Source organism: Anthonomus grandis, chromosome 12 (assembly GCF_022605725.1).
Source record: "Anthonomus grandis grandis chromosome 12, icAntGran1.3, whole genome shotgun sequence".
In the NCBI taxonomy this organism is placed as follows: domain Eukaryota; kingdom Metazoa; phylum Arthropoda; class Insecta; order Coleoptera; family Curculionidae; genus Anthonomus; species Anthonomus grandis.
The window spans coordinates 8803797-8827805 of NC_065557.1; the positions used below are offsets into that span (position 1 = coordinate 8803797).

At 29.7% G+C, this 24009-nt stretch overlaps 1 protein-coding gene across 12 annotated transcripts in view; it reads left to right on the plus strand.

The window, feature by feature from the left end:
- LOC126743080 (hepatocyte nuclear factor 4-gamma) overlaps window positions 1–24009 on the plus strand; it is a 95503-nt gene that overhangs the window by 34231 nt on the left and 37263 nt on the right. For 6 of the 12 annotated variants that reach the window (XM_050450022.1, XM_050450030.1, XM_050450019.1 and 3 more), the window contains exon 2: window positions 20486–20738. In XM_050450022.1, coding sequence (XP_050305979.1) covers window positions 20486–20738 — 253 coding nt within the window. Of the gene's footprint in view, window positions 1–3627; window positions 3796–20485; window positions 20739–24009 lie in introns of those variants that run through there. The other 6 variants (XM_050450023.1, XM_050450020.1, XM_050450025.1 and 3 more) reach the window with 3 other exon arrangements.

Genomic DNA, 24009 nt, shown 5'->3' on the forward strand with positions numbered 1-24009 from the left:
CTAATTTATTTATAACCTTGGATTATATTGATAGATTGTTCATACTAGACAGACAATAACCACTTATCTCATATTATATTAATTATTTTATACTCGTACATTAAAAGCACTTTAGTCCATACTAGCCCTTTTTACATATGTTTTTTAAAGGTGTTAACCAAGGATATAATTGAAGGTTTTTAAGTACATCTTAACTTTTGCAGTAGGTTTCTGGCTTCAGTTTTCTTAATTCTCTAATTTAATGCATATATAACTTTTGTATATATTGACTGACTATTCATACTAGACAAAGATTCAAAAGATTCAAAGTGGTATCATTGAAGCTTTATAATGAAAATATAAAATTGATAGTATTGCTTTCTAGACAACACAATAGCTCGATACTATCCCTTTAATGGATTTTTGACCAAAGAACGTTTATTCAATGATATGGAGACTTTCAAGACTTAATAAAATATCGATACTAGACTGTTAAAGGGGAAATCAACTATGATTTAAAAAAAAAAAAAATTAGTCAATATTATACTCGTACATTAAAAGTAGATAAAATTAAATGTCGATACTAGTCTTGTGTAAATCAGCCTCAGGACTATATATCGTAAATCGCCTTTGTTAATGATAATAATTGTAAAATCATAATAAGTTCAAAGAATTATAGAACTTTCGTCATTTACAGTTTTTAAATTTTTGTAATCATCTATTGGGAGATGAAGTTGGACAAAATAAAAGATATAATTCAAGGTTCTTAAAAACATCTTGACTTTAGCAGGATGTTTCTGGCTTTTGTCATGTTTTTGTGGGTTTGTTTGCTTTAAAGAGAACGAGTTTAAAATGTTTTTACCTTACGTTATGTTTTTTAATAACCCTGATGATGAAGAAATTAATGTCGATACTTGACTTTTGACTAGAATTTTGAAAATAATAATAAATAAAATGGTCAATAAAACTGTTTATTTTTGGCTACTCATTAACAATATAATAGAATTAGGTTAGGTTTAAGTTGGTCTGTTAGGATTCTTAATTTTATTAGGGTAGAAAAAATTATTAAATCATGCCTTAAAAAGCCTCTTTGAATAAACTTGAAAAACCATTGAATATCGATACTAGCCTTCACTCAAAATGGTCTCAGCTTTTCATCTACAATATATCAACTTAATTTAACAAGGGTCTTAAATACTTAAAAAAATTTTAAAATATCGATATTACTCTTAAAAAAGTTTATAAATATTGGTTAAAAAATGCTCGCAATATCGAAACTGTACCTTATAAAACTGGAAAAGCTTCTCTATTCCATGAACATTAAATATCGATACTAGCCTTCACCAAACAATATTGTAAGCTTTTCATTTGTAATATATCAACTCAATTTAGTTAGGGTTTTCAATGTTTAAAAAAAAATCCTAAAATTTCGATACTAGACTTTCGTGATTTACAGTTTTTTAATTTTTGTAATCATCTATTGGGAGATGAATTTGGACAAAATAAAAGATGTAATTCAAGGTTCTTAAAAACATCTTGACTTTAGCAGGATGTTTCTGGCTTTTGTCATGTTTTTGTGGGTTTGTTTGCTTTAAAGAGGACGAGTTTAATGTTCTTACCTTATATTATTTTTTTTAATAACTCTGATGATGAAGAAATTAATGTCGATACTAGACTTTAAAACTTGAATAAATTAAATGTAATTTTGAAAATTATAATGAATAAAATGGTCAACAAAACTGTTTATTTTTGGCTACTCATTAACAATATAATTGATTTGGGTTAGGTTTAAGTTGGTCTGTTAGAATTCCAAATTTTATTAGGGTAGAAAGAATTATTAAATCATGCCTTAAAATGCCAATACTAGACGGTATTTAAAACTAGAAAAGCCTCTTTGAATAAACTTTAAAAACCATTGAATATCGATACTAGCCTTCGCCAAACAATATTGTAAGCTTTTCATTTGTAATATATCAACTCAATTTAGTTAAGGTTTTCAATGTTTAAAAAAAAATCCTAAAATTTCGATACTAGACCTTGCAAAAGTCGATCTTACAACTTAATATATCGATTCGGAATCTTAAATATTTTCAAACAAAAGGGTTGATATCAGAAAATCTGGTTGGCCACTATCTGGAGTAATTCAAAAAACCCTAAGCTGTGACTAGGCACCCCAATATATGTTCAACAAACTTTTCCTTCATTTATTTTGCAAATATGTGCTCAAAAACTTTTCAATCCAGAATGGCAGGACTTCATAGTTCATTAAGTTCACATCACAAAATGTATCGGTACTAGACTTGATTTTTTTGCCTCCATTTGTAGTGTTAATTTGCTTGGTCCGTTATCTTTACTTATTAAATTTATATTAATTTATTGGTATATGATCGATACTGGACCAATTGCGTGAAAATGTCAATACTGTTTTTTTTTTAATAACAGATAGGTCAAAGAATTTGCGACATGTTTAAGATGTCTATACTAGACTCAGAAATTAATAATTCCCTATAAAATTGACTAGAAAACCAACATTATTTTTGATACTTTCAAATTATCAATTGTATAATTTAATTAATTTATAACCCTTGATTTTATCAATCGACTGTTAATAGACAACAACAACTTTGCAGATTCTTTTCCTAAAGACCCAAAGTTGTTCCATTGCAACTTTATAAGCAAAATATAAAATCTGTAGCTTTCTGGACAACACTATATATCGATACAATCACTTTAATGGATTTTTGACCAAACAACATTTGTTAGAGGAAATAAAACCTTTAAAGAGTTAATAAGATATCGATACTGGACTTTTATTACAGAAATCAGCCAGTGCTTGGCCATATAAGCAATAAATTGGATTTATTATTTTTGAGTCTTTATTAGTTATAGAAGAGAAATATCGATACTAGTCCTGTGAACAAAGGATCTTCTTGACTCTTGCAGCGTGACTTTTGCAGTATTTTTCTAGTTTCTGTTATGTTTCTAGTTAATGTTACGAATTAAGTACTTTTGAGTTTAATAATTACTAAGCAATATCAAATAAAAAGGTCACGAAAATTCTTCATTATTACTCAGGTTCAAGTTGCTCTATTAGGTTCTAAATCTTATTAAGATAAGAAGAATTCTTAAAAAGTCCTTTAAAATGTCAATAGTAGATGTTATTTAAATTTAAACGAGCTCTTTGAATGAACTCCGAAGACTATTATATATCGATACTAGACTTGCATTAAAAATTATAAAACAAATTTTGAGAAAATATATCGATACTAGTCTTAAAAAAGTATATAAATAATGGTTAAAAAATGTCCGTAATGTCGAAACTAGACTTGATATAACTGAAGAAGCCTCTGTTCTGACCCCTCTTTAATGGGACAAAATGTCGATACTAGACTTTTAAATTGGAAAAACTTTCTTAGGACAGCTTGGTAACGTGCCGAGCCAAAAATCGTAAAAACAGTTAAAGATACACATGCATTGACCAAAATAGTCTTATCTAAAATTAAATTTAAATTCATAGAGATTAACAGTTAAATAAATTATAGGTATTCGAAAAACATCTCGACATAAGTCTTATCGTTCCAGCTCCGTCTTATCTTTAGGCTTTCATTTGTTTCTACAGTCATAAAATATACGATTTGCTCATCATCGTCTTTCAGTTGCCGATCGTGTTGTTTGTGACTACCGGACAATTTTTTCTTTCTTTCCTATTTTGTGCGGTCTGGTGCAATCACCGTGGTAAAGTGCAACCCATGCAATCTTATCGGGTCGGAGAGAGATAAACTAAAATGAATCAAATTTGTCTTCTTCCTTATATGGGTGAGTAAGAGATAATTGACGTGTGACAAATTTAAGAACGAAATTATTAACAAATAGATTTTTGATCTATTTTTTGAGGTTATGTTTAAAAGGTCATTTACTAGGTCGGGTAACGAGAGGGGGGGCTGGTGATAAGTGATGGAAATTTTATCAATTTAGTCAGATAAAAGTGATTTTTAATAGATTTATCTCCTAGTTAAATGTTTACTTAAATTTTTGGGTTTTTCAATTATTGACAATGATTAATAAGATCATTATTAAGATAAGACAACTGATGGTCGTTGAGAAGATGATCTCTGAAAATGGTAAATTTATCTCAACATGAGCTAGATTTACTTTTCCATTTAAAGGTGTTTAAATAAATCCCATATCACGCCCTTATAAATAAACATCAACACATAATCCTGGCATAGATTTGGATAGAAAAAAATATTGCAACTAATTATAAGTTCGGTTATCTAATAGGAAATCTCCGATCCACACGTAGCAGTGTGTAGTAACACCTAAAAGTATCTTAATATAGTTTTTATTTTCACCAACGAAAATATAAGTAACTGAACACATGATTCGTTGGGCACCATTTAAAAATAATTTATGGAGTCTGTACGTCTTATTTACAAAATGGAACATTGATAAAGCATTATTATTAGTTTGTTTGTGGCTCGAACTTTGGTCTTGATGATCCCGGGGCATTCCGAGAACTGCTTGTTAAAAGACAGCAGAGATTATGGAATCTTCTTGTATAGAAATAAATAAATTCATGATATCTGATCTATGTATTAGGCCTTCGTTATTAAACCAGAAAGAAATCATGTTTGTTTTTAAAGAAACGGGGTGTTTTTGTTCAAATGAAACCGAACTGAACCGGTGCACTTGGCACCGGTTCACGATGTGCACTGGATACAACAAATTGCAACGAAATTGGATATTACGAATTTATAGAAGAACCAGGACATATTTTTTAAACTATAAAATATTTAAAAAAATACATGATCAAAAAATAACAAAAAAGGGTTAAAAATAAGTAAAAACTGCTGACAAAAACAGAACATCAGTGTTAGAGGAAGTTTTAGGACGTATATGAATAAGAGTAGCTGTTTCTAAGATAAAAAGAGAAAATATAGTTAAGTTTTTTTAAGATATTAATAGGGTTTTTTTTTGAATAACAAAAATAATGTTCCACTGCCCCCTGCTTGTCGCTTAAGTCCTAAAAAGGTATGTCATAACGAAGATGAGACTTAATAAGAGAAAAGTACGCTGAGCGTGCAACTAATCCTTCCAGCTCATGCTTGGGATTCTTATTTCAAGACATCCAGAGGATAAATTTGATAGGTAACTTGCAGTTTTCATTGTTGTGCAAGGGTCTTCACTAAAAATCTTAAGATCCTCGAAAACCTTATATCTTATGATATCTTCATGACTCAACCATACGGTAGTATCATCAGCAAACCAAACCACTTTACCCTGCAGTCTCCATTCTCCTTGGTCATTTACATATAGCAAAAATAATAGTGGTCCTAACATTGAACCTTGAGGTACTCTAGACTTAAGGGATCTAGAGAGTGAATGAAGAGTAAAAGACTCATAATTCTTCATTCAAAAATTTCATCCTTTTAAGCACTACTTTATACAGAGTGCAACCCTGCGTTTGCCCAACTTTGGATTAAATTGAAAGGATAGTTTGATAGTGAACAAGGAAGGAAAAGAGATGGATGAAGTAGTGGCATTGGATAAAGGACTGCTATGAAGTGGAAGAAACTTTCATTAGTATTCTGATTTTTGTAATGAAAGTTTTTGAGATTCGTGTAGATAAAGGGGAGAGAGAGAGAAGGAGATTGATGGATGAATAAGGAATGCTGTCAAGAGAACGACTGTATGAAGCCTTTAAGAAGATGCAGAAGAAAAAATGTAGAAACAATTGACAAATAGTGGAGAAATCATAATTCTATACTGTTTTCCTTGGTTTGCGTAAAGAAAGTGCCCTCACTTACAAAAAACTACTAGACATACAAATTAAAAAAAAACTTATTCTTCGAGTTCAACTCTGCAATTTTCCAATTTTGGATGAAATCCAAAAGAGAGTTTCATGGCTTTAATAATTATTCTCAATTTTCTGATTCATCTACATGAGAGAGATAGAGGGATACTTTTTTATGAATTTGAGAGGGTGAAAAGAGTTTTTCTTTCTCCGATTCTTGATAAGGGTGTTAAAGCATGAGATTTGAATTAGGAAGTGATGGAAGAAATGAGGACAATTTTATCAATATCCGAAGGTTTACAAGAAATTAATACTACAGCCAAAAAAAGTGAGTGAATGAGAGATGAATGAAGATGCAGAAGAAAAAGTTGAAAAAGAACGCAGAAATATTAGAAAAATCATAATTATTTACTATATTTTTTTGAACCTAAAGATTTACCTCACTTATAAAAAGAAGAGCGTAAAGAACTTTTGATTAGTATTAGGATCGTCGTGATAACAATTTCCTCGTTTCGTCCTTTACTTCCACGTGCACATCTCACTCTACCTTGTTCACCCTTTTCCAGAATTTAAAAAAAATAGCTCTTGTAAACATAGATTTTCCTTCTCAAAGCCATAGAATGTCCAAAGGCTTAGAAGAAATGAACACCACGACAGGCAAAAGAGACAAATAAAGTAGTGACATTGGATAAACAAAGTGACTAAGAAATCGAATTCTCATTTATATATCCCTATCTCAGTCTAAAAATTAGATAAGGATAGGAATAAAATCATGTATCATAAAATCATGTATTTCCAGGCGATCCAAACACTATTTAGAAAATGAAACGATGATTTAGAAAAAGGTGGAAAAATCGAATTCTCATTTATACGAGTATATATCCCTACCTCAGTCTAAAAATTAGGTAAGGATGGAAATAAAATTATATTTTTTGGGTATAATTGGACACATTACGGAAGAAAAATACTATTTTCAGGGGATCCAAACACTATTTAGAAAATTAAACGATGATATATAAAAAGGTGGAAAAATCGAATTCTAATTTATATATCCCTATCTCAGTCTAATAATTAAATAAAAGTGGGAAAAAATTATATTTTTCGGGTGTAATAAGACCCATTACGGATGAAAAACACTATTCCCAGGCGATCCAAACACTATTTAGAAAATGAAACGATAATATAGAAAATAGGTGGAAAAATCAAAATCTGAAAAAGAAATACAGATTATTTTTAGATTATTTCAGAATATTATTAAAACGAAGTTTAACGTAGAAATAATTAATGAACAAAAAATTAAAACCTCTGATAAATATTATAAATAGTTGCATTATAGAAAATAAATTTCCAAGTAAATGGAAAAGAGTAATACTTATACCTGTACCCAAAATTTCTTGTCCTGAAGATTTTAAGGATATTAAACCTATTTGTATTTTGCTTGTAACTTCAAAAATCCCTGAACGTCATAGTTATAATGAAATAATTCAGTTTTTATATCCCTTAAAAATGATCCTAACTGCCAGTCAGGTTTTCGAAATTCTTATATTACCATAACCAGCGTTATAAGCATTTTAAATGATGTAAGAACTGCAGAGGACTTAAAACATTTAATATGTCTAGCACTGCTTGACTTTAGTAAAGCCTTTGATCGATCCTGATCACCGGATGCTATTGGCAATATAAGTTACAGTATTTTGGGTTTTCGGACAATACTATAAAATTCTTTGAATCATATCTAAAGGGCCGTGTTCATTGTGTTAAGACCATGAAAAATGGTAAATGTGAGTACCTCGTACCTAGGTAATTTGAAATAAATTGCTGAGAATCATTCTTTGATTATTATTCTAGTATTTGTGATTCATCTAGATCAGAGCGGGAGAGAGATTTTTTTTTACGAATTTGAGAAGGAAAATCTAGGTAGAAAAGAGCTATTAAATTTTGGCTAGGGGTGCTAAAGATTTGAACCAGAAGATGAAGAGCAAACTGAGATTTTTTTTTATTAATGTCAAAAGTTTTAAAAGAAATTAATACCACGACAGCCAAGCCAAAATCAGCAGTGAAAATAAGTAGTCGTCGAAAAGAGATGGATAAAATGGTGACATTAGATCACTAAAGGTAACTAGAGGACAGCTATGAGGTGTCAAAACAAAGAAAAATGCAGAAATAGTGAAAAAATCATAATTCTTCACTAACTTCCTATATTTTAGACCTCAAGGAAGCCCTTATAAAAATATAAAATAACAAAAAAATAAAACATCAACAAGATTTATTTATTTTTCCTGTTTACCGAGATAAAATCGCGAACGTTGCTCGAGGTCGTGATTTTTAGGGGGGAATCCGCGTATTCCTCGCAGAACCAAAGTTCAGTTTATGTTATTGTGGTTTGCTGAACTCATTTCGTGTATAACAAAGTGGCGAAATTTAATGAGATTAATGTGCATTGAATTTAATGTTAAGTCAGACTTTAAGATTCGTGATGGCTTAGATGAAGGCTTAATGAACTGACTGTATTAGCTTTAAATCATTAGTACTAGTATGAATTTTGAACTATGTTGTTTATCGTTTAATATTCTGAGCTTATCCCTAATATTTTAAGGAAAATAAACGAAATCAATCCAATCGAAGTCCTCTTTTCTCGTTCCGTCCTTATTTAGTCACCATGTTTAGGTAGTTGAATCTGAAATTTGGTTTTATTATTCTAGGCAGTTTGACCATAGGATTTTAGGCAGTTAAGCCATAGTGTTCAAAAAAAGATCTGATTGTTGAACTGCTGTTCCAGCTTGGACTAATTTGTTCTATTTTTAGACAGTTGGATAAATTTATTATTTTGTTTCAGGTTTTAGAACTCGTAATTGTCCTTGAAATTCGGGTGGGTAATTGCTTTTATTTTCTTACGATTTCAGGCAGTTAAACGATGAATTTTTTGTGTTTTTTATTATTGTATAATCCCGAAACAATTAAGTCATAGGTTTGAGAGGGTTAAAATATTTTTTTTAATTAAATTTTTCTTGCTATGCTAAGCAGATAAGACATAGAAATATCTTTCTCGTTCCAGGCATTTGAATTTTTCCAGTTGTATACAGTGAATGATATTATGTCAGGAAGTTAGGCTATTAAATTCCAGCCAGTTAATTCATAATTGTAGAGAAATTCTTACTAGTTCTAGCCCACTTGGATTTACTATATTATGTGTTATTTACCTGGAGTTCATACTTTCTAAAAAAATTCAATTCCTAAATCCCAGGCATGATCTCCAAGATGATATTATAGGCTCAACGCTTGAATCAAGCTGAATATCTCAATAAGTTTAAATCCAGACTACTTAAATTCTATAAAAATTATTTAAAGAGGTTTGTCTAATACTTTACTCCTTGTTTTCTTCAGTTAGAAAAGAAAAATTCTACTTTTTAAACCAGGATATTCCAATATGCTTTAATGAAAATTACTGGAATGCTTAGCGAATTAAATTAATTTTAAAGGGATGTTTGGCAAATACTTGATTGCTTGTTTTATTTAGTTGGAGTTGGAGATTTTTAAAAAAATTGACTGAATCAGGCTCGAAGACAATAAGTCCAACCTATATGAAGCTGAGTATAAACAAGCTTTAATAAAAATTGTTTAAATCCCTAACAAATACCTTAAAAGAATCTTTACCGCTTGTCTTATTTATTTGCAATTTTTGAGAAAGCTCCACTTTTAAGTGAGTCATGAGAAAAATTACTTAGTTACAGTACTTTAGAGTGTTGTATAAAAGGTGATTTTTTAACATATTTTGAAACACTTAGTTCCAAACTATGGAATAATCCTAGAGCAAAATAGACTATTTCATGTTTTACTTAAGCTTCGAATAAATTATTACCTATAATTCTTTGCCAAAAATGTTTATTCACACAAATCTCACCATCAATTTAGTTAATTAATTTAAAATTTATTTCTTGTGGTCATTGAGGTTTTCAGAAGTAATTAATCTGTCAGCAGGATACTGAATTATTATTAAATAAAAAATGTTGAAATTGCCTCGAATAGTGTGTCTAAATTAAAATTTTTAATTAGGTGCGTTGTCGAGGAGAGTCTTTATATTACCCTTTTGACCTGAATTGTATTTTAATTCGCAATAATTTATAGACCGTTATGTACATCTGATTAGGTTGTAAATGGGCCTGTCTGTAACATAAATATTTTAGGGCAATATCCTTTTCCTTTAAATGAAATGTATGAAAATTTTCCTCTATTCCAGATAACAGTAATAATAACTTAATCATAACATGTGTTCGTGGCAGATAAAATACCACTGCAAAATGCATCTTATATTCACAATATTTATATGAATTAACACGATTAATTCGTGTGTCTATAAACACAAAGCGATTAGGTTTAATTGAACTTAATTAAGTGGTAGCGCTATTATTTTAGGTGTAGGTTATTTAAAATATTCGTTTTTAAAGTTTGAATAAATATTAGAAAGAATGAAGATATTTGACAGTTGCAAACACGGGGGAGTTTTAATACCGTACTGTGCACTCAATATTTATGTAATTCTTTCTATTGTGTGATTATGATGATTATTCATTCATATATTGAGTCATTTACCTCACATATTACGTAAATAAGTATGTGAAGTGAGTTTTAAAAAATGTGGTGATGCTGCAGGTTTTAGATTTTGAATGAGTATTTAAATAAAGTAGTTAGGCCTGCTTGTTTTTTTATTTAAGCGTATTTTAATTTTTCTTTTTTTACTATTGCTTTATCAGCATCGACTTTTTGAGTGTGACTTGTATTAGGCCGAAAATTGTTTATTGTTCAACATTTTTTAGATATTTTAAATCATACCTTATCATATTTTAATTGAATTTCAAGTGCTTTTAAAAACGAATTTAATTACTTATTGTGAATAATATAGTTTTTTTCCCAGGAACTTGATTTTTGAATTCAGACATTTTTTGAATTCCTCCCCTTTCAATTTTTTTTAATGCGGTTTTTTACGATTTTCTTTTATTATTTAGTCAAATTTGTTAAACAAGAAAACGCAATTCCAAAATCTTTATGAAGGATTAAAAAATCTATAATATATATACAGAGTGTTTCAATTAACCTTGGATCGCGTCTTTATCTCAGGAACTGACAATCTGGCATCATTGGATTTTTTTTGTCACTATAAAAGTGGCCAAGAGAAAATGCTGGAAATTATTTTTGAATTCGAAATTTAGCCATTAGGGGGCGTTATTAAGAGATCAATAATTCAATTCTAATTTTCTCCGGAAAATGTCAGCTTAAGACACCTTGTTTTAACATAACTGGAAACCATATTTTGCATCAATACCAATCTTCATAAAGTAGAGGAAGATAGTGATGATAGTGCAATTGTTTAAATAGCTCTAACTTTTAAAAAACTTATCCGATTTTGTTCAATTTGGGCTTTTTTAAAAGTGAAATATAAGGACTTTTAAATATTGTATCGCTACTTTGATTTTCCATACAAATTTAATTGGAATAGTATAATTTTGATAATAGAATCAAAAAGTAGATTAAATTTATTAGAGGTGATCAAACTTCTCTAAATTCTGCAAAAATAACAACATTTCTGAAGCTATTAATAAAGCTATCTGATAACAAAAAGATAATTTAATTTAATTTAATAACATCACAATCCTAATCTAATTACATTTTAATTTATTAAATTATTACATGTTTTTATTGGAAATCGGCCTTATAAGCATAATTTCCCATTAAAAAAAAGTAAGCAAAATGGAACTCGGTTTAAACTAACTTTATCGACACATCAGGGTTTCAAATAATTTGACAATATTAGGTTTTAGTTTGCATATTTTTCATTCTTTAAAAATTATACTGTACTATGCCAATTTTCAAAAACTTTTATTTAGCAATTGTATCGAAAATCGACGTCAAAAATAACTTTCTAGAATACCAAAAATGTGCTGTTCAAATTAAGCATTGGTCTGTCAAATTAAGTATTGTCAATGCGAAGAACTAGTACTTAAGATGTCCAATACCCGGAAAGAAGGGGCTTCTCGCTTATAATTTTAATATTGAAAATTGATACTATTTGGAATATGATCCTTTGGAGATCCTCACATGTTGGGCGCCAAACCTCCACCCAATTTTGTCCAATTCGAATTTCTGCTACGAAAGGAATATACTTATCACGTATTCGTTATTCCAGGATTTTGTCTGAAAAGTAAAGTCCAAATCTACAGTAGGCTTAACTATGTTAAAAATTACTTTTTCAGGAGATAAGGATATTAAAAAGGCATGGGGAGCGAGGGTATATCGCCTACAGTTTCAATACTGAAAATTAAACATTCTTTTCTCATACTGTTTGGGATGTATAGGTATATGGTTCAACCCACCTTTTTTAAATTGGAATTTTTGACAAGAAAGAAATATATTTATTATTCCAGGATTAACCGACAAAAAAGGGATTTCAGGAATAAAAATACATTTTACATGGGATTTTTATCAAGAAAAGTAGTTTATAGACAGTTTCAGCCTATGGTTTGTGAGCATCCTCCAACTGCCTGGAAAATAATAAAAAAATGATATCCAGGCACTTGAAGCCACTTTAATTTTTTTCCAGGCAGATAAAGTCGATTTCCTCTTTTCCAGACAGCTAGATGTCATTTATACCTTGAATTATTATCAATAATAATTCAGAATGTGACATTGGGGAAATGACAGTACAAAAATTGAAATGTCGGATTGACAGTTCCCGATATATAGCTGCGATCCGGGCTTAGTGAAACACCCTGTATATATTCATTTTATAATATTTGCTCCCTCTGTATTATTTAATAATGTTCAGTTATTTTCTGAATATTTTTTTGCTTTCTCCTGAAATATTTTCTGGATGGAAGGAACCTTAACAAATCATTTATTAATGTTTTGACGGAGTTTTATTAACATCAGGTGACCTATTCTCAAATCCTAACCTTAAGGTTACGTAAGACTCTGTGAAAAAAAATTATAATTATACGATTGCCATAGCTTTTTAACTTATAATGTATACCGTAATCTTGATAATCATCAATTTCCTAATACTGGGTTAAGTTGTGCATAACTTAAATCGATACGACTGCTCTTTATTTATTTCTTGTTTTTTAGTTACATTTAATTGAACTTCTGCACATTATGGTGAGTAGGTTGTAGGTGTAAAACTTAAAATGCATAACTTAACTAGATATGACTGCCATTTATTTTTTTATAAATACTGAAAACATAAGTACATAACTAAATATTAAAAAATTCAATGGTTTTCTGCTCATGTAATTAATTTTGTTTAAATCTATAGATTTAGTTGTCAAATTGGAAACGTCTTTTATTTCTCTAAAATGTAAAAAAACTATATATATAAGTCAGTCATACAGTCTGGCCCGAATTGGGTATACAGGTATGGGTATCTTGGAAACTATAAGAGATAGAAAATTGGTAAAATGAGAAAAGTTGTTGGGTATTCAATTGTTACTTTAAGAACGATTTTATCTTTTTCGTTTTTGAAATATTTTGAATAAATCAAAAAGTTGGATTTTTAAAAAAGCGCTGGATTTTTTTTATTTTTAAATAAATTTTGAAATCTGTAAAAACAGTATTAAGACAACTTTTCAAGACCAATGCATCCCTGCCTTTAGGTTTTATTTTTGACGTTTCGGTTGTGAGATACCATCATCAACTTCTTTTTTCCTTATGGCGGCCATTTTGTTTTTTTGCTTGAATAAAAAGAAAATTGTTTCCCTTTAAAATGTGTATCACACCTTATAACAAAATAAATTTTTCGCTCGTAGTGAATCAAGGATCGTAATGCATTATTTTTAATTATCATTTCATGTAGTAATAAAAAAATGACAGAGAGGAAGAAAAGTTGCATAAAACAGCATTTTTCCTATTTATCGACGTGACAACCCATCTTAGACCCAAATACCAGGGAGAACCTTAATGAGATGAAAATTTAATGATTTTGTTACACTATGAAATTAATAAATGCATAACTTAATGGTGCATCACGCACATATTTTAATTCAAAAATTATGTTGTCCCGCGGTAATCTGATTAAATAAGTCACCCATACGTAATAATACATGGTTAATTGTCAAAGTAGATAACTTGTAACATACAATGCATTACAATCGCATAATTAAAATGGATATGACGCGCCTATTTTTATGGAATTGTTAAGCTGAACTAGTTTTAAAGTTATTACGTCTATTTTAAAACAATGCACAGAAAGGCAAATAACGTACATTTTAAAAACTATTTAGCCAGTTATTTTTAAGTATTATTAATTATTTTATTATTTGTCTGGATTTTATTTGTAGCAAGAAAAAAACTCCCTTGTCTTATATTAATATGAATTATAAAATAAAGTTATTGAAACATTCTTGTGAAATTAACAGCATAGTATTTGGAGATCATAGATACAACTCCATCTCTAATTTACATTTTATTTAAATAATGTATATTTTTGTTATTTTTTTAAAGCATTTGATTTTCCATTTATTTTATTGAAAATTAAATTAATATTTTCTTTAACTGCCTGGAAGTAAAACTAAATTTAAAGGCTTAAATTGCCCTTTGCTAAAATGTCAATCTACGATCAGAAAAGATCCTAATAAATTATCTTTAAATATAATTTCATGCAGTAATAGAAAAAAAATTGATAGAGACGAAGAAAAGTGGCAAAAAACAGCCTTTTTCTATTCGTGGATACAATATAACCTTAAATTCAAATACCAAAGAGGAACTTAACGAAATGAAAATTTAATGATTTTGTTATACTATTATAAATGTATAGTTAAATTATGTGTATGATACACAATTTTAATTCAAAAAAATTTTGGCCCGCGATAATTTGAAATGTTTGTAACATACAACGAATGCATAATTAAATTGGATATGATGCGCCTATTTTTATGGAATTATTAAGCTGAACTAGTTTTAAAGCTTATTTTATAACAATGCGTAGGGAGGGATACAATACATGCATTTTAAAGAGTATTTAGCCAGTAATTAATTTTTAATAATAATTTGTTTTATTTTCTCCGAATGACAGAAACACTGCCTTGCGTTATATTTTTGTAGGCTGTATTTTTTTAATAGTGTAAGCATCTTAAAGATGACAATATATTTGTGAAAACTTCACCTTCATCTCTAATGTATATTTTATTTAAATTGTGTGCATTAAACACAAAACCTTTTATTTTTCCATTTTTTTTGACAATTAAATTCATATGTTCGTTGACTGCCTGGAAGTAAATTTTAATGCACCAATTCTCTGGAAATGTTCAATTTACGGGTCTACACTATAATTTTCTATAATAAGAAACAACAACAAATATATATTTAATTTAATACATTTAATTTAAACGCATAAATAAACGATATATCGACCATTTGATGCCTTCAATGTCGCTTAACATCGTCACGAAAATTGTTGCAAAATTATACCGGTTTAATTAAAGTCGCTTGCAAATGACCAAAACATGTTAACCAACTCATTAATTAAAACCATTTTTTTCTCTATTAAAAATTTCCAACCTGATATTTTTATATGTTTCTTTAATTCGATTTTTTGAAGGTTAATTTACTTAATGGCTTCATAAAATAAATTGTGTAAAATGTTTTTTTTAGTTTTTTATTTGAAATTCATACATCAAATAATCGATCAAAATAAGCTAATGGCTGTAGGACCACTAGATTTACGTAAAGCGTTTGATGCGGCAAATCTTTATGTTTGGTTCAACAATTATATAATATAACAATTATTTAAAATGCCAAAAAAGGAATAAATTAGAATTTATTAAATTATTTAAGGCACTTGACGAAGTTACATTTTTTTTTTATTAAATAAAAAAATTTGACAAAAAAATAATAAAAATTAAATTAAATATTCACGTATTAAATTAAAAACATACTTAAAAAAATTATTTTTTTATTAGAAAATTAGACAAACAAATTTATTGATACTAACAACATCGTCTAGTGATATTAAAGGTCCTATTTGGGAAAAAACAAACATGTTATTTTCTAATGCCTCGATAAATAGTTATGTTATCTAAATCCTAGAGCATGTCTAAGAACGTGATCGGTCATAACCTATAATAGCTAATTGTTGTTGTGCATATTGTGATTTTGCAAATTTATTTATCCAACCTAAGCAAATAGAACCGTTAAATTAGATGCATTCGCAACAATAAAAGCACAAAAATCAACAAAACCGTAAACAGAATTATCGAAATGAAGATTATTTTATTATTAACAAATAATGAAAATTATCATGGATCACGTGAATGGTACGTGGGTATTGGAAAAAGTGCATTTTAGTAGAAAAAGATATTGATTACTGATGTGGAATTAACCAGTAGAGGTGCTTAAGAAATTGTTATTATCGGCTAGTTTTTTTTTAATATAAATTATATTGCAACAAAATATTTTAGATAAAGAAAATGGTTAGTATAAGGTATATAAAAAAATCGATCCTTTTTTATTCATTTTAAATTATTGATCATAGATAATTTTTTACTTCCGGGCAGTTAAGATTTGTATTTTAATTACTATTAAAAAAAATAAGGCCTAAAGTTTAAAAAAAAATTATAAATAGTACAGACAATGGAAGCGAAAGAATAAATTTTGATCTAATAAATTATTTAACTACCATTCACATGCAATTCTTGTTTTAATTTTCGTCTTAAAGTAGTTTTTGTGCTTAAAATATTTCGTTAATTTAAAAACTTTTCATTTTTTCCAGGCAGTTGATAAAGTAATTTTCTTGACAAATTTTCGTTTATTTCTAAACATATTTCCTATTTAATTCATTTTTTCCTAACCCTATTTTTCAGGTAGGTGATTTTTTTTTAATGAAATCATAAAATCATTTTAAAAAACTTCAAGCTTGAAATTTAAAAAATAATATGATTTGTCCTTTAAAGCGATAATATTTTCTTTTTATTTTTCCTTCAGGCAATGGAAAAAAATATTTAAATATCATAAATTATAATTTAATTAATATAAATTATAAGTTATTTTAATATAGGCCAAGCACTTAGTCAGTTGTATTACGTTGTTATATCTGCTTATAATTCCGTTTTTTTAATTTGATATTGTTGATTAAATTTATTTCTCCTCAAAAAAAAATTAACGATTGGATGAAATTTACATGATACAAGATATAAATGAAGCCTGTAATTCATTTATTAACAGATAAACGTCATAATAATTACTCGACATTTTAAACCTCGAAGAGAAACAGTGTGAGACTTAAATTTATAAATTGTAATGGGAAAGAAGTAACAGAAAACCAGAAAATTGCTGATGTATTTACGATGTATTTTTCAAAAATAGGAGAGCAGTTAAATGCTATAACAAGATCCTTAAGTCGAAGCACTGCTAATAATATGCATTCTATATTTCTTACTCATAAAAACTTAAATTATATAGTTAATATTATCATTAAAATTATAGTTTATATCATCATATAAAGTAAAGATTAAATACTTGGGAGTTGAAATAGATACAGTGGTGGCCAGAAGTATGGAAACTTTAAACTTTTTCAAAAAATGCAGAAAATATCGCAATGCGAAAACTGTCAAAAATATAAATAAATAGCTTATCAGCAAATAAAGAAATTCCAATGGAGGTAAAGCAAAAGAACGTTGTTTATTAGTTTTGATGAAAGAGGAGTTAATTCTCTGTGGCCAAATGTATGGAAACCTTTAATAAAATCATAATAATTGTTTACTACAAGCTGTTTAACGGTACGATTTTGTTTGAGTGAAGACAGGCATCATGCCTAAGTGTAAATACTTATCTAGCGATTTAAAAAGTAAAATAGTTGAACTATACCAGAAAAAATTTAAACATTTTAAAAGGCACTGTTTCAAAAATAATTCAAAAATTTGAAGAGAGAGGGAATGTTTCGGTAGCCCACAAGCAAGGAAGACCAAGAAAGTTGTCCAAAAGGGCTATGAAGGTAATGAAAAAAATATCGATGAATGACCCAAAGAAAACTTCTATAGATATTTCTGGAGAAATGAGTGAAATGGGGATTTCTGTGTCTGCTCGAACGGTGAGAAGAAGGCTAAATGAAGTGGGGCTTTTTGGAAGAGTTGCTGTAAAGAAACCACTAATGTCAAAGAAAAATAGAAAGGATCGCTTGAAATTTGCACGAGATCATCTTACCCGGTCTCACCAAAATTGGAATACTGTATTGTTTAGTGACGAAAGTAAGTTTCAGTTATTTGGGAGACGTTATGTCCGGCGACCAAAAGGTACAAGGTACAGCCACAAATACCAAATGCCTACGGTAAAACATGGTGGTGGAAGCGTAATGGTGTGGGGTTGTTTCTCCCGATCAGGTGTTGGCCCCCTGGTTAACATTGATGGAATAATGGACCGTTTTCTATACAAAGACATATTGGGGAACAACATGTTGCCTTATGCTGAGGAGGAAATGCCATTGAGATGGTTGTTTCAGCAAGACAACGACCCTAAACACAAGTCCCAATTTGTGAAAAACTGGTTAAATGACCAAAGCATTGCTTTAATGGATTGGCCTTCACAGTCCCCAGATCTGAATCCCATAGAGAATTTATGGGATCATTTGGACAGGAAGATTCGAAACCATTCGATTTTAAACAAGGCTCAACTATGGGAAATACTGCAAACTGAGTGGGCTGCCATTTCCAGTGAAGACTGTGCAAGACTTGTCGATTCTACGCCACGAAGATGTAGAGAAGTAATAAATTCGGAGGGATATGCCACAAAATATCAGATTTTGATTTAGATGTAATTTATATAAATAACTTTCTTCAGTTTCCAAACTTTTGGCCAAGAAAATATTAATTTTATTTCATTTTCTTTTTATAATACGTTTAATTTCAAATTAATATGTTAAGTTAGGTAATATATTATATATACTTTATCACAATATGAATAACTTTATTATAGTTCCTGGTTTCTTTAAAAAAAAAATACAAATTAAAAAAGTTTCCAAACTTTTGGCCACCACTGTAGGTACCTTAACTGGGATTATCATATAAATAGAATAATTAAAAATTTTTCATATACGTTTAGAAAATTGAAGAATATACTTGATTTCATGCAACTAAGATGACAAACTCATCTAAATTATGGGTTCATAAGCTGAGGGAGAACTTACTGTATACACATTAAACCTAAGTTGTACCAATTTTTTTTCTTAAATGTATTTACCATAAAAAAATACCTTTCCTACTGATGCTCTATACAATGAAACTCAAATAATGCACATAAGACAACTATACCGCTATAAACTTCTACTGACCCAACGTAAACGAAACCATGTAATAGACCACCAATACAAAATAAGACATAGGGAATAATAATGACAACAACGACACATAAAGCATCTAAGTGTTTAGTACAAATACCAGGACGGTATTTGTCTCCTTACATTTAACGTCAGCTTCCCAATGATTTAAAGAATTGCGTTTCGATGACCCGATTTAAGACACTGCTAAAGCGATGGCTTTTAAACAAACCTAGAAGCAAAATATATAATTTAATTGACTTGCTGTTATAATATTGAGTTTTTTTAAACATGATGGCCCCAAGTACTTATACACCTGTAAATAACTTAATCTTCATAACTATTTCACGCTTCAAGTTGTATATTTTGCATTTGGATATTTTTATATAATTCCTTGTTTTAATTCTTGCTTTTTGATTTTTTTGCTTATATTGTTGTTTTAGTTTGTTTACTTTTATATCACAGCTTACATACAGCTTACCTTATTATAGAATACTAGCTTAGCTGAACGCGGCGTTGCTCGCATGGAATTTGAAAATAAAAGAAAAGTTCTACTGAAGGACTTCTTTGTAAACAACATTTTTTATTTTGCCTTCTTGTAATATGTAAAAATATCAATTTTTTAACGCTATAAGTTTAAAATGAAAGAATTTTCGTAGAAGAAGTTTTCCCCCCATTTCACCTTCAGGGTAGCGGAATTTTCGAGAATCTGTTGATTTCATTAAAATGAAATTAAATTGAAGTGTTTTGCAGTTTTTTTCTGTAAAGCAATAAATTTAAGGATAAAAAAAGATGTTAAATTCCTAAAGGGTGGTTTTAACTAAAAAAAACAAAAAAATGGCAATTAGGTAAAAAAATTAAATAAAAATTACGTGTTTCACCATTTTTTTAAAAAAGTACATAGTTTTGAAGCTATGATACATAAGGGGTGGTTTCAATCCCTTCCCGATGGAATTTCAAAAAATCCCTTCTTAAGGGACACCTACATAACCATAGGAATGTTGTCCCCAAATTTCATGTTTTTAGGTTTTACCATTTGGGCTGTACGTTGATTATCAGTTAGGACAAGTCTTTTTATATATGAAGATGATTTGTGTAATTTTATATAAGAATTACCCTAAACTGGTCTTTGGACTTCGGTAGGTTTTCAGTTTATTCCATATTTTGTTTCTAATAGTAAAATGGTTGTAAATTGGAAGTTAAAAATATTGTAAACTTGAAATTGAACGTTTTTTATTTGTATGTAGATTAAGGCTAAATTTCTTTTTAATTTTACCATTATATTTAGGTACTATAGACTTCTGGAAATTTTTCCATTTAAGTAATAAATTCTAAATAAAGTTACTTTCCAGACAAGTACCTTTTTTTAATTGTAGACGTGACTTTCCATATTAAAATTATTCCATATTTATTTCCAGCAGACTCCGATTCGCCGATGTCAGCAACGGGGGGCTGCGTACCAACCGGCGGAGTCGGCAACGTGGCCATAACCGCCTCCCTGACTCAGCAACACGCAGGCGGGGGCGTCGTGCCGCCCTCCGCCCTCGGGCAGCAACACTGCGCCATCTGCGGTGACAGGGCGACCGGAAAACATTATGGGGCGGCATCATGCGATGGCTGTAAGGGATTTTTTCGACGGAGTGTACGCAAGAATCATTTATATACTTGCAGGTAGGCTGTAATTGCTGCAAAATCTTTTTGAAAATATATAAGCCATTGATGTTACATGTTTCGGTAAAAAAAAACTTGAACTAATTATTATATTATTAAGAGCTGATTTTACATTGTACTATTATCTAGGTATCCTATGTACTTCTAAAGGTACTCATGTAATAAACAATGAAGGTTTTGACAACTATGCGGACACAAACTATCTAGGTAGCTATTGACGTAGATAGATATCTGGATTGTGCAATGCCTCAAATTTCAAAATAATCATCACAAACGTAGTATTCATGATTATAAATTTTGTCCATGGATAAATTGGATAATTAGGAGGTTTGATAAGGGCAATCCAAATGTTTTGGATATATTTTACTGACACGCTTTACACGACAAGCTACACAACATTTTTTTCAATGTGATTGGGTCCCAGAGGTACACATGATAAATTTACTAAAAAGAGAAAAATTAATTAGAAAGAATGATAGTTTTAAGCACATGAAGAAAATAAAAATCTTACCTAGAAAACAAGGCAAGTCCAATGTATCCAGGGTACAACACTTTGCCGCTCTTTATAGTTCAAACTTTAGTCTTTACTATACATTAGTTAGAACAACACAAAATATATGTATACACAATACAACACATGGGTAACTGAAAGTATGCAGGTCATCCTCCACTAAATTTATTTCAAGACCATGAATCCGAGATAGAACATGTCCATGATCAGGGATACTGTAAAAGAAGGGAACTTATAAGATATAAATTAAAACTAATTTTTAAGGTATTAAATTACGAAAGTATTAAAATTACTTACACGATTAAGGTGTTCTATCAAACCTATACGTCTAGTGCCTCAGACAAGGTTAACCGAATACAAATAAACAAAAATTACATCTACAATAATGATAAAATGCTTAATTAATTAAAAAATAAATGGACGTTGAAGTCATTCAGTTACCCATTGAACTCTACTGCAAGAATGGACTAATAGATATAGTAAAAAGTGTAAACAACACTTATGTTAAATTACAATCAGGAGTAAAATACCGACCGACCAACGATTATTATTACTTTAAACAAACAAGTCTCTCCCAAGAGCAACTCAACTAAACTAAAAATAATTATTAAAATTATTCCCCTGACAAAAAACCATCGTTGTGATTCACATAATACGGTATCCAAAATTGGTGCTCTCATCTGTTATCCAAAATAAACACAGTAACCGAAAAACGGTGTTGGAAATTTCGTTTGTTTGTTGCATGGGGATTTTCAAGCTACTAAGAATGGGAATTCCGCAAATTATTGATGTCGACGTGCAATGAGCCAATTGCAGAACTGTATACAAGGGCCCAGATCAGCCAATTGTGTAAAACCATTGTGATATTTTGTCAACACTAGTTGATGGTGACCGTTTAACACTAGCATTACATCTTGGGCAGCTGCTGAAGAACGTATGAGAGAAGGCAATGATCTTGTGGCTCTCAATTGATAAAAAACTTTCCCAAATTCTTTGATTTGGATATTGGCGGCGATATTCAACCACTGGTGCTATACCACTTCCGCTACAATAACCTTATACTAGCAACATTATAATTTATGCAGATTTTACACCAAAAAAGTATCCATGGCTTTCGGTCTACTTGATGTTGATAGAGCGTCATACTAGAGATAATTATTATTACAGCATTGTGGTTTTCGGCACAATTTTAATTTTTAAAAAAATGCAAATCAACTGCTGAACTCAAGTTTTCGACTCAAATTTACCTAAAGAACTCGTATGAAATTTTTTCCTTTACCTCGTGGGACTCTATATCCTATATCCTAAAAATAATATAAATTTTCAGTATTTGTTGCTGTTTTGTAGTCAGAACGTCATCAAAATTTATCCGGGTAGTGTGTAAAGATGTTTTAGTATCGAAAGCAGGTTGACTATTATAGTACTAAACGTACATGATGCATTTGTGCATCAAGCACCTTTAAGTACTATTAGAAGTGTAGTTTCTACGTGTACCAATATGACAGGAATTAGCATTAAGTAAAAGTGAAACATTTTTTATGTAGATGAAACCTGGGTTAACGAAGGACACACAGTGAGCCTTATCTATCTATTAACAGAAATGTGATTTGAGAAGCTTTATTTAATGTCGTATGTTTTTTTTTGTCTGTCTCTATGATATTATTTTAATTTATTTAGTATCATGTTAATTCAATAACTTTTAGATTTTTTACTTGATTTGAATTTAATTTTTTAATTTCTGGACTTTATCAGCCATTTTTTGTATTTAATTTATGTTTTTATAATTTAAAAAATAAGTGAATCAGTGAGAAAAAGCGGAAAAAACATTATCTGGTTGCTAAAAGAGAAACTTATTCTAATAAAAAATAAACATTAAGGTTAATTAGATCAATTAAATTCTATATTTCAAGTATTGGGCATCGAAGAGGTATGAATATACAGGGTGTCCCAGAAAAGAGTGTCAAGGGGTGGCGCAGAGGTAGAGCACTCCTCGGGGAATCCGAATCACACCGTATCTTTTTTGTTTTGTTTAGGAGTTATGATTTTGTTGTGATTTTTCAGTATTTTCACCTTCTTAGCTAATTTTCTATAATCATGGTAAATAATGCCTGATTTTTTATTTAAATATTTAGTTAAAACTTGGGCCTAACTAACATGAAAACGACTAAATCCACCAGTCAAAATCATGCGCTCAAAAATAAAAATAAATTGCTTTAAAAAACAAGAGGAAAAAAAGTCCAATAAATTTAAAGGCATTTTTCATTAAAAAAAGGATCATATACAGGGGGTGATTCGGATTCCCGAGGGATGCTGTACCTCTGCGCCACTCCTTGACACTCTTTTCTGGGACACCCTGTATATTAACGCTAAAAAGGTTTGCTCTTAAAAAAACCAGCATTAAGCTAGCTACAAGTCGTTAGTATATTATACGATGGTGGTCTGAGAAGTAGCAACACCCAACAAATAAAATATAAAAAAATTGGAAAAAAATATTTTTATTTTTCAACAAAATCTCCTTTCAGTTCTATACACTTTTCCCAGCGGTGTTCAATAATTTCTTTACCCTTTATATAATGAGAACTATTTTGCTCCTCAAAATAACCATTAACTACCGACATTCATCGTTTTAAAATGTTAACATTCGAATTTTGTCTAACAATCCCTTGACAAACATTTTGAGTCCTTTGCTATATAACTGAATAAAATGTTACCTAACAAGTTCTATCTTTTTGATTTGAATGCAGCTTAGCTTTTGCTTGT